General features: G+C 44.5%; 1 protein-coding gene across 2 annotated transcripts in view; it reads left to right on the forward strand.

Annotated features, from left to right (window-relative positions):
• Window positions 1-13,007, forward strand: part of LOC115204087 (zinc finger protein 618-like) — a 46,170-nt gene extending 33,163 nt beyond the window's left edge. Inside the window, exons 5-13 of one of the 2 annotated variants that reach the window (XM_029769390.1) lie at window positions 3,794-3,883; window positions 4,295-4,378; window positions 5,297-5,386; window positions 5,555-5,650; window positions 6,587-6,664; window positions 7,445-7,489; window positions 8,257-8,334; window positions 9,621-9,791; window positions 10,778-13,007. In XM_029769390.1, coding sequence (XP_029625250.1) covers window positions 3,794-3,883; window positions 4,295-4,378; window positions 5,297-5,386; window positions 5,555-5,650; window positions 6,587-6,664; window positions 7,445-7,489; window positions 8,257-8,334; window positions 9,621-9,791; window positions 10,778-12,381 — 2,336 coding nt within the window. In that variant the 3' untranslated portion in view covers window positions 12,382-13,007. The remainder of the gene's footprint in view (window positions 1-3,793; window positions 3,884-4,294; window positions 4,379-5,296; window positions 5,387-5,554; window positions 5,651-6,586; window positions 6,665-7,444; window positions 7,490-8,256; window positions 8,335-9,620; window positions 9,792-10,777) is intronic. The other variant, XM_029769391.1, reaches the window with a different exon arrangement.
• Window positions 13,008-13,860: the final 853 nt, after the last annotated feature.

The following is a 13,860-nucleotide window of genomic DNA, read 5'->3' on the forward strand; positions in this document are numbered from 1 at the left end:
ATCTCTATTGTACTCCACACTGCCCTTTCCCACCTGGACAGAAGGAACACCTATGTGAGAATGCTATTCATTGACTACAGCTCAGCGTTCAACACCATAGTGCCTTCAAAGCTCATCAATAAGCTAAGGACCCTGGGATTAAACACTTCCCTCTGCAACTGCATCCTGGAATTCCTGACGGGCTGCCCCCAGGTGGTAAGAGTAGGTAACAACACATCCGCCATGCTGATCCTCAACATGGGGGCTCCTCAGGAGAGGGGGCTGAGCACAGTGCCTGGTATGGCAACTGCTCGGCCTCCCACCGCAAGGCACTACAGAGGGTAGTGCATACGGTCCAGTACATCATTGGGGCCAAGCTTCCTGCCATCCAGGACCTCTATATCAGACGGCGTCAGAGGAAGGCCCTAAATATTGTCAGACTCCAGCCACCCTGGTCATAGACTGTTCTCTCTGCTACCGCACGGCATTACCGGAGCGCCAAGTCATAAGACTCCTGAACAGCTAATCAAAGGGCTACCCAGACCCCTCTTTTACGCTACTGCTGGTCTCTGTTTATAATCTTTGCATTGTCACTTTAACTCTACTTACATGTACATATTACCTCAACTAACCAGTGCCCCCGCACATTGGCTTGTTATTTTACAGCTGCTGTTTTAATTTTAAGTAAAAAATGTAATTAACACTTTTTTTCTTTCTTTTCTTAACTTCTTAAAAGGTCTACATTTGTTGTATTTGGCGCATGTGACAAGTAAATGTTATTTGATTTTGACTTGGGTTGTGGAAAGCAGAAATGCCAGGTTGAAGGTTATTGTGGAGATTGCAAAAGAGATATTGTGGCTACCAGACGTTACTGTTGAAATAGTTGTTGACATGCTGAACCCTAAGGGTGGAGTGTTTCAGCATGATATAGATCAAGTGTAATGGTGTATGGGGGGTTGGGGAGGATGTGGTAGAAGTAGTAGGAATTTATTTGTTTTTTATTTTCATGGTAGTACAGCATTGCCATTCCAGCACAGTAGGTGGTGGCATGCACTTAAACGATTGTGTTACGGATATCATGGAAGAGGAGAAGGACCGCCATGATATCATGGAAGAATAAGAAAAAAAGGTTGCTGACCCCTGGTGTAGCCTTTTAGCAGCGTAACAGCAAAATCTGCGAAGGTCAGCAGCAGCGGGAGGAAGAGGGTCAGGAACTTTTTTTTTCTTATTATTTTCAGGCTATCTTGATCTCTGGCACCCTCATGTCATTTGTGTGTCTAATTATTTAATCAACATGTGCTGGAAGCCTCAGACAAGCTCAGTAGCCTACATATAGTTGATTTTATTAAAACACATGGGGTGTGTCTATATAGGGGAAAAATACACAATTAAAATTTCAACCAATTGATTAGTTGAAAGAACAAAGCAAGTTGGGGACAAGCCTAGTTTGCACAACCGAAGAATTTCTGCACAAACTGTCAGAAACCATCTCTGGGAAGCTCATCTGCATGCTCGTCGTCCTCACCAGAGTCTTAACCGACTTCGGTGGGCAAATGCTCACCTTCCATGGCCACTGGCTTATTGGAGAAGTGTGCTCTTCACGGATGAACCCCGGTTTCAACTGTACCAGAGAGCTGTCAGACAGTGTGTGTGGCGTGGTATGGGCGAGCAGTTTGTTGTGAACAGAGTTTCCCATGGTGGTGGTGGCAGGCATGAGCTATGGACATGAACACAATTGCATTTTATTGATGGCAATTTGAATGCACAGAGATACCTTGACGAGATCCTGAGGCCCATTGTCGTGCCATTCATCCATCACCTCATGTTTCAACATGATAATGCACGCAAAGATCTGTACACAATTCCTGGAAGCTGTAAATGTCCCAGTTCTTCCATGGCCTGCATACTCACCAGACATGTCATCCATTGAGCATTTTTGGGATGCTCTGGATTGATGTGTATGACAGCATGTTCCAGTTAATGGCTGATACTCCACTCAGCCATTGAAGAGGAGTGGGACAACATTCCACAGGCCACAATCAACAGCGTGGTCAACTCTAAGCGAAGGAGATGTCGCGCTGCTTGAGGCAAATGGTGGTCACACGAGATACTGACTGGTTTTCTGAGCCACGCTCCTACCTTTTTTTTAAGGTATCTTTGTCCAGCAAAAGCATATCTGTATTCCCAGTCGTGAAATCAATAGATTAGGGCCTAATGCATTTATTTAAATAGACTGATTTCCTCATGAACTGTAACTGAGTAAAAATCTTTGAAATTGTTGCATTTAATATTTTTGTTCAGGGTAGATCATTCCCTCTAACCCATATTTAAAACAAATAATTTAACATTTTATTTAACTACACAAGTCAGTTAAGAACAAATTCTTATTTACAATGACGGCCTACTGGGTTAACTGCCTTATTCAGGGGCAGAACGACAGATTTTTACCTTGTCTGCTCAGGGATTCGAATCAGCAACCTTTCGGTTACTGGCCCAATGCTCTAACCTCTAGGCTACCTGCCGCCCATAACACTGTAATCACTACTTCTAGGCCACTTATATAATTTTAAACATAGTAAAACGTCTTCAAATCGATTAGTCAGTTTCCAACAATATGAAGAGTTGTCCTCAGTGATATGTTTGTGGCAAACACAACGCTTTGTATTCAGGACATAAAGTTAATTTCTTTGCCACATTTTTGGTAGTTTTACTTTAGTGCCTTAATGCAAACAGGATGCATATTTAGAAATATTTCTATTCTTTACAGGCTTCCTTCACTGTGTCAGTTAGGTTAGTATTGTGGAGTAACTACAATGCTGTTGATCCATTCTCATTTCTTCCAATCACAGCCATTACTCTATAACTGTAACTCTATAAAGTCACCATTGGCCTCATGGTTAAATCCCTGATTGGTTTTCTTCCTCTTCGACAACTGAGTTAGGAAGGACACCTGTATCTTTTCTAGTGACTGGGTGTATTGATACACCATCCAAAGTGTACTTAATAACTTCAAGTTAAAGGAATATTCAATGTCTGCTTTTTTTTTTTTTTTTTTCACCCATCCACCAATAGGTGCCCTTCTTTGGCATTAGAAAACCTCCCTGGTCTTTGCGGTTGAATCTGTGTTTGAAATTCACTACTCGACTGAGGGACCTTACAATTATCTGTGTAGGGTACAGAGGGGTACAGAGATGAGGTAGTCATTCTGATATCATGTTTAACACTTATTGCACACACAGTGAGTCCATGCAACTTATTATTTGAATTGTTAAGCACATTTATACTCATTTAGGCTAGCCATAACAAAGGAGTGTAATACTTGTTGACTCAAGACATTTCAGCTTTAAAATGTTTTATTAATTTGTAAACATTTCTAAAAACATTATTCCACTTTGACATTATGGAGTATTGTGTGTGTGTGTGTGTGTGTGTGTGTAGGCCAGTGACGACAAAATCGCATTTTAATCTATTTTAAAGTCAGGCTGTAAGACAACAAAATGTGGAAAAAGTAATGGGTGTGAATACTTTCTGAAGGCACTGTAGCTACAAACCATATATTTTCGACCTGCACCATTCTCTTCACAACACCACCTTGATAATTCTCCCAGTAAGAGAATAGGTGCATCTAAAAAAAAAAAAAATCTTCTTCCTGTACAACATGGAATATCCCACACTGTACAAAAGCAAAGTTGACAGACCAACAACACAAAAAAACATTCACTTTTTTTTATACCTTATTGAGATAACTGAAAGAAATGACTGCTGTGAGCTAGACAGTGACCAGTGGGTTGTGACGTCATTGTCTGTGCCGCAGATAGCTTCCGCTACTCCTGTGACATCTGCGGGAAGAAATACAAGTACTACAGCTGCTTCCAGGAGCATCGTGACCTGCATGCTGTTGACGGTAATGGACTTACTTACCTACCCTCTCTTCTCCTCCTTTTACTTTCCATTATTTTGTTCCTACTAGGCCTTTCTATTCGGTGTCTGTTTTTTCATTCAAATGGGAACTTGTTTTGTCTCAGTGGCAATGTTGACTTGACTTGCAGTTCCATAAAAGTTAGTGGTTTTGTTAGAATGAATTCCTGGGAAGTTGAGCATGTAAAGTCCCTCGTAAAAGGAAGAGCTCAAATGCTTAAAACAGGAAACTAGCCAGTCACAGGGCTGATATTTGTAAGAGTAGTGTCCCTGTAGCCCTTAAGCTGTTTGATTGAACTTTCACTTCCACGGCTACTGCTGCTCTAAAGAAAGTACCCTGTGTGAATTAACTTCACACCTTCCTCCATATCGCTCTCTGTCTCCCCCTCTCACCCAGACCCATATGAGCAGGTGGTTCTAGGACCTGTGGAAGACCTCAAGGAGGAGCCACCAGTGGAACAATTCCAGAAAATGGGACCAAGTAAGGCTGCGCTGCATGCTGGTCTGCTGTTGCTAGGCAGATTTTGGTTTTGCTATTGTGCACACCATACTGTGCGAGATATACACTGAGTGTACAAAACATTAGGAACACCTTCCTACTAATGAGTTGCACCCCCTTTTACCCTCAGAACAGCCTCAATTAGTCGGGGGCATGGACTACAAGGTGTCAAATGGTCCACAGGGATGCTGGTCCATTTTGACTCTAATGCTTCCCACAGTTGTGTCAAGTTGGCTGGATGTCCTTTGGGTGGTGGACCCTTCTTGATACACATGGGAAACTGTTGCGTGAGAAAAACCAAACAGGGTTACGCACTCAAACCGTTGCGTCTGGCACCTACTACCATACCCCGTTTAAAGGCACTATTTTGTCTTGCCCATTCACCCTCTGAATGGCACACATACACCTTCCATGTCTCAACTGTCTCGAGGCCTACAAATTCTTCTTTTACCTGTCTCCTCCCCTTCATCTACACTTATTTGAAGTGGATTTAACAGGTGACATCAATAAGAGATCATAGCTTTCACCTGCTCAGTCTATCATCTGTGTTCTGTACAGTCAGTGTATACTCAAGTGGTTGATGTATCTGAAATCCATCCTTTTGCAGTGTGTTAAGGAAAGGTTATTAGTTTTAGCATTTAGCGCTTTACCTCATGGATGCAATGTACTTGGCTCTGAGGATAGTTATTAGTAGATTATATCCCATTATGAGCGTAATATGATTAGATTTGGGGAATAATTCAGTCTCAATTTCCCCAGTACTGAAAATGAAGGAATCCATTTCAGTGAACCACCAAGGATGCTACTCGTGTTGTTCTTCTATCATTACAGGAAGTTATTTTTATTGAATGCAAAGAATGTGATATTTTGAGTAACCTCTTTTGTCATTTTCTCCCACAGAAACTGGGAGCTATGTGTGTGAGTTCTGTGGGAAGCAGTACAAGTACTTCAACCCATACCAGGAACATGTGGCTCTTCACCAACCAACGAGTAAGTCATCTCACAGGCCTACGGAAGGGACTAGTCATCTGTTGTAGTCAAGCCTCCCAAACTCACCTGAGTCCTCGTCAGCTGTGTTAGGTCATCAGATCAGTTTAAGTAGGTAGATAAGTTGCCATTTATTTATTTGATGGTACTGACACAACTCTCTACCCACAGATTGGTCCTTCGATAATATGAAGTCGCCTCGGTCACGTGGAAGTGTGGGTGGAAACATGGACGTCAGCAAGTACAGTGCCACTAAATTAGAAACCGGTATGGACAACTGAGCTAGGATCTCTGCTTAATCTGCTCACACACCAACTCCTGCACAATGGCTGTGTGTGTGTGAATGTATATAGAGTGACAACAAAAGGTGTCCTAAACCAGTTAAAGATGTAAACTTTTAGACCTTAAAATGGACCTGAGAGTTTATAATAAAGTGGGCAGGTTCAAACCCTAACTGTCGTTATGTAACATTTGATATCACTGTAAAGCAAGGCTACAATCTCCTGCCGCAGATCGTTTTGTCTCAACTTTCTCTGCTGTGATCCGAAGCGCTTCCTTGTTCGTCTTATCTGTCATATCTCTCACCTGATCAGTTCCTCTGTCTCCACTGAGCAGTCTGTCTATGCAGAGCTATTTAAAGCTTGACACACTCCTCTAGCACAGAATAATGGGTCAAAAGAGATGGTGGACAGGAGTAGTAGGACTCGTATTCAAATGCTATGGGTGAATATTCCTTTTTTTATTGAATCTGGTGACAAAAAAGCAATGAATCATCCCAAGGTGACACTCAATATGCAGTACCCATGATGGTCATTTCACTGGATCAGAATTGTATGGGCTTCAGAAAGCAGATATTGCATCATTATCCACCATTTCGTATGATACGTTACGTAGCCACCTGTTTTAAACCCATGTCAGAGGTCTACGCTCAAAAATAACATTTTTTTTGTGTGTATCTGGACTGTTTTTACACACCAAGTAAGAAATCTTTTTGGAGAGCGCAATGGGTTTTCTTTGGGACTTGTCAGTTAAAACATTGTATTTATTCCTACTTTTTTATTTAGTGTGTTACTTTTCTATTATTTCCCTTATTTTCTTTCTCTCTGCATTGTTGGGAAGGGCCCGTAAGCATTTCACTGTTAGTCTACACCTGTTGTTTACCAAGCATGTGACTAATACAATTTGATTTCATATATTCCACAGACAGTCCCTTCAGTCGGAAAATAGAGAGCAAAACCCAGTCCAGCTTGGTGGACACCAACAGTTCCCAGAACTCAAGCGGTGAGCACTGAGGCACTTCTCATTAGCTGTATACTTGTGCATTTTATGAATGTCTCTCTGCACAGTGCAGTGTATTTTCAGTTGGGCAACTCTCCCAATCATTAGCTGTGAATGTCAATACATAGGGAGACAATGTGTTCTTACTGAGACCTGGGTCGAACATGGAGGTAGATGGAGAGTGAATCAGGCAGAAATGTGAGTGTTGGTGGCTTAGTGCAGTGTTTCCCAACCCATACCCTTGAGTACCCCCAACAGTACACATTTTATTATAACTCTGGACATGCACACCTGATTCAACTTGTCAACTAATCATCAAACCCTCAATGAGTTGAATGAGGTGTGTTTGTCAAGGGCTTCAACGAAACTGTGTACTGTTAGGGGTACTGGAGGACCAGGGTTGGGAAACTGTGTACTGTTGGGGGTACTGGAGGACCAGGGTTGGGAAACTGTACTGTTGGGGGTACTGGAGGACCAGCGTTGGGAAACACTGGCTTAGAGTCCAAGCATATAACCACATTAAAATCAACGCCATAGTCTGATTCTCTACCCTGCTTCCTGAAGTATACACTCTTTTGCTCCCCCTTGTGGATTCAAAAATTATGGATTGGTCTAGGAAATATAGTGGAAACATCCTCAGTCTAGCCAATGCCTACATCAATCGAATCCTTTTAAATCCACAAGGGGAGGAGAGCAAGTGCACACTCTGAAAGGGTAGGGAATTTTATCTGAAAACCAATGCAGTGTGTCTGAGTCTGACGTCACTCACTTCCTCTCACTCAGGTACTCCAAGCCCCCTGGTGACCGGTTCATTCCCTGCGTCACAGAGTGAGTCCACTCCTCTCTCTACCTGCCTGCCTGCAAACACAAACAAATGGGACCATTTCACCCTCTCCATTTTGTTTATTTTGACCACAATGAGAAACAGCTGCTGCCAGTGATATTTTCCTACTCACTTGTCATTTTGCCCTGTTCATTTGGGCTTGTCACACTTGCACCTCCATTTAGGCAGTGTTTGTGACCCTGTAGTACTTGATGTGAAGGGTTGAATTTAGGCAGGTTAATCCATGGCGAATGGAAGAGACTAGGTGTTGTATTACTGTTTTAAGTATTGTCATAACATGACATGAGATGAGGGACTTTTCTGCTGACCCATACTTTACCCCAGCTGGGCATAATGATTCTGTGCCCTTCAACAATAACCTGTTACAGTTGACAAGCCAGGTGGGAAAATGTCATGAAAAACCTATGCAATCAAATGAAGATTTATCTACATCTTTTACCAAATAAATTAGCCACGAGTACTTCACAACAATCAGGACCTAATGCCGCTAGAACCCCAAAGACAAAGTGACAGTGGCAGAGACCATGTCACTAGGTAGGAAGACTCAATCACTCTTAAATGGCATACATAGATAATAAAATATTAAATTAAGTAGGTTGAACATGTCCCTGTGTTTTTATATGCGGTAAAATGAAACTTGCCGGCAGTGACCTAGATCTAGCGACACTCTGGGAATAGACTGGACAGGTCTACAGTGGATGTGCTCTTTCTTATGCTACGGGAACCCTTATTCTGGGCCTTGTGTTTCCAGAACCCTACACATGTGGCGCCTGTGGCATCCCGTTCCAGTTCTACAACAACCTGCTGGAGCACATGCAGTCCCACGCTGGTGAGTTACCTGCACCTAGAGGGAGATATACCCGACTGGCTCTACTCATGGAGTGTAGTCGTCAAATGGCTGGGAGGCAGGCTTTCAGCTGATCAAGTTGGTCTCAGTCCAAGTTGAAGTTGAATTCTAAGCTTGTTAATGGCTTGATACTTTGGATTCTTAAAGTACTTTGATATTTTTTCGAACTACACCTTCATTTTGGAATAGTTAATATCTTGACACAAACAGCTGCTATATATCACACCCTTAGGTTAAGATATATATCACACATCAAATGTTTTACATATTACATTTATTATGCACTTTATTTGTGTTATGACCATTGTCACCCCTGTAGTTTTATGTGTATCTACTCTTTTGGTTAATTATTGGTTGTTTACTAATCCCATCTAACTGTTAGCCACTAGCTAACCCTCAGCCTTTAGCTAACCCTCTGGAAGTATAAGCTGCAGTTCATTAAAGGTCATCAGTCAACTGAAATACATTCATTAGACCTTAATCCATGGGTGGGACTTGGACGGCATAGGCCCACCCACTTGGCAGCCAGGCCCAGCCAATCTGAAAGAGTTTTACCACAAAAGGGCTTTATTACATACAGAAATACTCCTCAGCACCCCCTCAGACAATCCCGCAGTTGAAGAAGTCGGATGTGGAGGTCCTGGGCTGGCGTGGTTACACGTGGTCTGCGGTTGTGAGGCCGGTTGGACGTACTGCCAAATTCTTTAAAACAACATTGGAGGCAGCTTATGGTAGAAAAAGTAACATTCCCTTTTCTGTCAACAGCTCTGTTTGACATTCCTGCAGTCAGCATGCCAATTGCCCGCTCCCTCAAAATTTGAGATGTCTGTGGCATTGTGTTGTGACAAAACTGCTAATTTTACAGTGGCCAACATTGTCCTCAGCACAAGGTGCACATGTGTAATGATCATGCTGTTTAATCAGCTTATTGATATGCCACACCTGTCAGGTGGATGAATTATCTTGGCAAAGGAGAAATGCTCACTAACAGGGATGTAAACAAATTTGTGCATAAATTTGAGAGGAATAAGCTTTTTGTGCATATGAAACTTTTCTGGGATTTTTTATTTCAGCTCCTGAAACATGGGACCAACACTTTACATGTTGCGTTTATATTTTGGTTCAGTGTATATGGCCCTATCACAATTAACCAATTAATAACACTTTAGCTATTAGCCTTTAGCTATCCCTCTATAGCTTATAGCGATTAGATACTGTAACCCTAGCTTAACAGTTAACAGACCTTCTATCTGTCTGTTTCCCCTCAGCGGATAATGAAAAGCATACCAAAGGGGAGTCTCCAAAGACATCACCGGGCCCAGCCTCACAGGACCAGTTGTGGAGGTCCCCCCAGCCCCAGCATCAGGCCCAAGCTCAAATAGTTCAAGTCCAGATACATGCTCAATCCCAGGCTGCACAGAGAAACCACTCCATCAACCGTGAGTAGGCTACGAATCATTCAATATCGCTGTTATAGTCATGCTGCCTATGAATAAACAGGGTTTCCACCCACTCTTGAAAACGTGCTATGGTGATGAAATTTCACTTGTGTTATAAAATACATTTTACCAGAACATGATTCTTCTGAATTGTTCAGTGGGTTCTTTCTCTAACGTATATAAACATTTATATCCAAAAAGTCGTATTTCGTAACCTAATAAATCCGATGATAAGCGCCAAGCTCTGTTGACAGAGCAGTACCATTTTTTGGCGGCAACTTTTGAGGATTTTACATGTTGTGGTGGTATTCTGCACAGTTGTTTCTGTCGGTCGCAAAAATCACAATTGGCATGACACAATCTAAATTAAATGTAAAAGGCTTTGCAAATAAAAAGCTTGCCGTATGCTCAGTGCTCCGTTGACATGTCAGCGATACGCTTGTTTTTGTGAGAAATCTTCTCAACAGAACAGGAATTTAATATGAAAAGCGTATACTAAAATATGAAAATGCATGACGACTCAAAATCAATATCCATCTTACCTCCTCTATTGTTTTATGTCCTCCGGATTCCAGAAGAAAGAAGACATGTTCTATGGTTAGCCTGTCAGTTAGCATTCTCGCACAGCATCCAGCCTAGCTGACGCAATGCCATAATCCTGATTGATGATCACTTTTTTTCTCTGGTCTCCATTGATTTAGTCACCTTCATTTTGGCCAAATCTCCAATAACCTTTGAATGGATTATGATAGAGACATGATTATTTTACCCACTGGTCAAAATATGCATGTTTGATTGGACACCCTAATAAACACACATAGGCCACACTGCCTATGAATACATACTTTATCTCTCTTGCTTAAACTCTTTCTCCTATCTCTACCTCCCTTTCCCATAGTTTTCCTCAATTTTTCTCTTTATCCCATCTCCTTTCCCTCTCTCCTCCTCACTCTTACTGCATCTCTCCCATTCCTCTCTCTCCACAGAGAACAGTGGTGGGTTACCGGAGAAGGAAAGGCAACAGGTAGCCGAGCGTCTCCTGAGGGTGATGTGTACAGACCTGGGCGTGCTCAACATGCTCAACAGCAAGGACTTCCTGAAGCTGGCCCAGACCCTGGTGGACACGGGTGCCCGCCACGGTGCCTACTCCACCCGCGACGCCCTGGGCAACATGAGCTCTCTGGCCCTGCGCCAGCTTCCCCGCATGTACAACCAGGTCAAGGTGAAGGTGACTTGCGCCCTGGGCTCCAACTCCTACCTGGGCATTGCCGTCACCTGCCACTCCCAGACAGTGGGACCTGATGCCTGCCTAGTGCTGACAGCGTACCAGGTGGAGGGGTCCAGGCTCAAGCGCTATGTTCTAGGTGTCAAGGAGGCAGACCTGAGGGAGGGGCCAGAGCAAGTGCACCAGTGGACACAGAACGTGCTCTCGGAGTTTGTCATGTCAGACATCCGCACGGTGTACGTGACTGAGCCGCGGGTGGGGGTGGGGTGCTTGCCACTGGGTGGAGGTGGGCGGAGGAGGGTGTGCCTGCGGTGCGCCGGGTGCTCGTTGGGTGCTGTGGTCCAAGCGGTGCTGGGGAAGCACAGCTTACAAGCAAGGGGGCTCCATGAGCTGGCTGAGCTGTTGGCCGCCTGCCACGACATCGCTGCCTCCACCAGCCTCTTGTCCACCAGCGCCGCCACAGACGAGGGCATGTCTAACCCCTCCACTCCCCCTGGGCTCAGCCCTACTCCTCCCTGCTGGGACCGCATGGCTGAGGCCCTCCTTCAGGTGCACTCCCACTCTGAGCAGATCTTCGAGGCGTATGGGAGGAGCAAGGCCACAGCTTCCACACTGCAGGGCCTCAACAAGCACCTTCTGGGGACGCTGACCTGCCTGCTAGCCCCTCTGCGCCTGGCCGCCCTGGAACTTAGCAGCCAGAGGAGGCCAACCCTGCAACAGGTGCTACCTGTCTACCTGCGCTTGGAGAAACTGTTCACCTCCAAGGCTGGGGAGGTGGGGACCTCCAGCAAGCTCTGCCATTACTTTCTGGAAGCTCTTAAGGAGAACTTCAAGGTGGAGAAAGCCCACCAGGTAGCCATGGTGCTGGACCCCCAGCTTAAGCTGCGTCCCGTCCCAGCCTACCAGCAAGAGGAGATCATCGCCCACGCCTGCGAGATGGCCACAGACGCCCGCGATGGTGGAGGGTCCGGGGGTGAGGACGTGGATGGACCCTCAACACTCAAACGGCTCCGCGTGGATGTCCCCAGGGGCGGGGTGAATGCCAGAGGGGTAGTAGCCGTGTCGTCGTGTGAGGCATCGTCAGATGAAAGCCAGACCCAGGTGAGACAGGAGGTGTTCCAGTATCTGGCTGAACCGCTCCTCCAGGGTACCAACCCAGACCTCTTCCACTACTGGAGCACCACGGTGGGCGACCGCTACCCCAGACTGGCACGCCTGGCACTGTGGCTGCTGGCCGTGCCCGCTGTGGGCGTCCGCAGCGAGTGTGTGAGCGTCTGTGAACAGAGCTTGGCCATGAAGAGGAGGCAGCAGGTCACCGCCGAGGAGATGAACAAACTCATCTTCCTGCGCTCCAATATGGCCTGAATGTTACGGTCCGACCAATAAGGCTGACCTAACCACGACCATAGCTCCACTGTCCTAGACCGACCCACCAATGACTACACAGACTATCTACAGCGGGATAGTGGAACCCATAGTGCGATCTTCTCAAGATGCTGATCGAACCGTGGTTAGTGCCAAATGCAACAAAGAAAAAAATGTATTATCAGGGGTTGAATGGCTTTTAAAACTGATAGGATAAACGACAAGGATGGCAAGGGGTGTTGCATCTGGTGCTAGCTAGTAACCGCTGTTATTCTTTGGCCCTTAAAGATCTCGCATTCACTGAATCACTTCTGACCCTATGTGTCAAAGTAAATTTCATGCCTTTACAATGTTATCAAACTGCCGTCTTTTTACAATTTCTTCAATGGCTTGTAGTTGTCTGGCTTTAGTAGCCCTTTGAAGGACTAAAGGAGGAAGATTGGCCTTCGGTGGTTGTGTATGACCTGGCATCAGATCCGTTCTGGACAATGGTGCCATTGGAGTGCACTCTGTTACTGAGTGACAATACTGAATGACTTGATGGTTGGGGTGGGTGTGATTAGGAACTCGTCGGCCTGATTGCTATATATATTTTAGTAATAATAAATTCAATATAAAGAGGAAAAGAGAACTAAAATGAAGTGGGCCTCCAACCCCACCCAGCCAACATGTTTCCATCCAACCCCCCACACCTGGAAACCATGTTTCCCCACCCCCCTAGAAACTAGGTTTGCTCGTCAGTCAGCACTCCCCCTCTAGGTGACCAGAGGTGTCGAAAGCGTTCCACAGGGATGCTGGCCCATGTTGACTCTAATGCTTTCCACAGTTGTGAAGTTGGCTGGATGTCTTTTGGATGGTGGACCATTCTTGAGACACACACACACACACACACACACACATAGGAAACTGTTCAGCGTGAATCCAACAGCGTTGCAATTCTAGACACACTCAAACCGGTTCGCCTGGCACCTACTACCATACCCCGTTCAAAGGCACTTCAATATTTTGTCTTGCCCATTCACTCTCTGAATGGCACACACAGACAATCCATCCAATTTATTATTATTTATTATTTTGTATGTGTTGGGCTTTATACGTTTTTTATTTTATTTGTAAGTATTAGGCTTTAACTAAGATTATTTTTTAGAGTCAAGTATATTTGTCCAGGCCTCAATTGTTCCTTGATTAACACCATTCATTCTCGCTGTGGATAATTCTGATGTTAGAGCTTCTAACAGTAACTGTATCCACTGGAGAATTGGGAGAGAGTGAGGTGATTGCCATCTAAGAGACAACAGCTTTTTTTGCAGCAATGCTGCCTGCCAGCAGTTAATCACCTCTTATTGAGAAATTCAAGGAGCTATCATTGTTAAGTAACATAATAGATGCAAAGCATTGAATATTTACATTGATGCACATTTAACTGCAGGGCACTCCCACATAATTTGAAAAATGTGCCTACCTGATTTAGGGGACACA

Source organism: Salmo trutta, chromosome 12 (genome assembly GCF_901001165.1).
Source record: "Salmo trutta chromosome 12, fSalTru1.1, whole genome shotgun sequence".
Classification (NCBI taxonomy): domain Eukaryota; kingdom Metazoa; phylum Chordata; class Actinopteri; order Salmoniformes; family Salmonidae; genus Salmo; species Salmo trutta.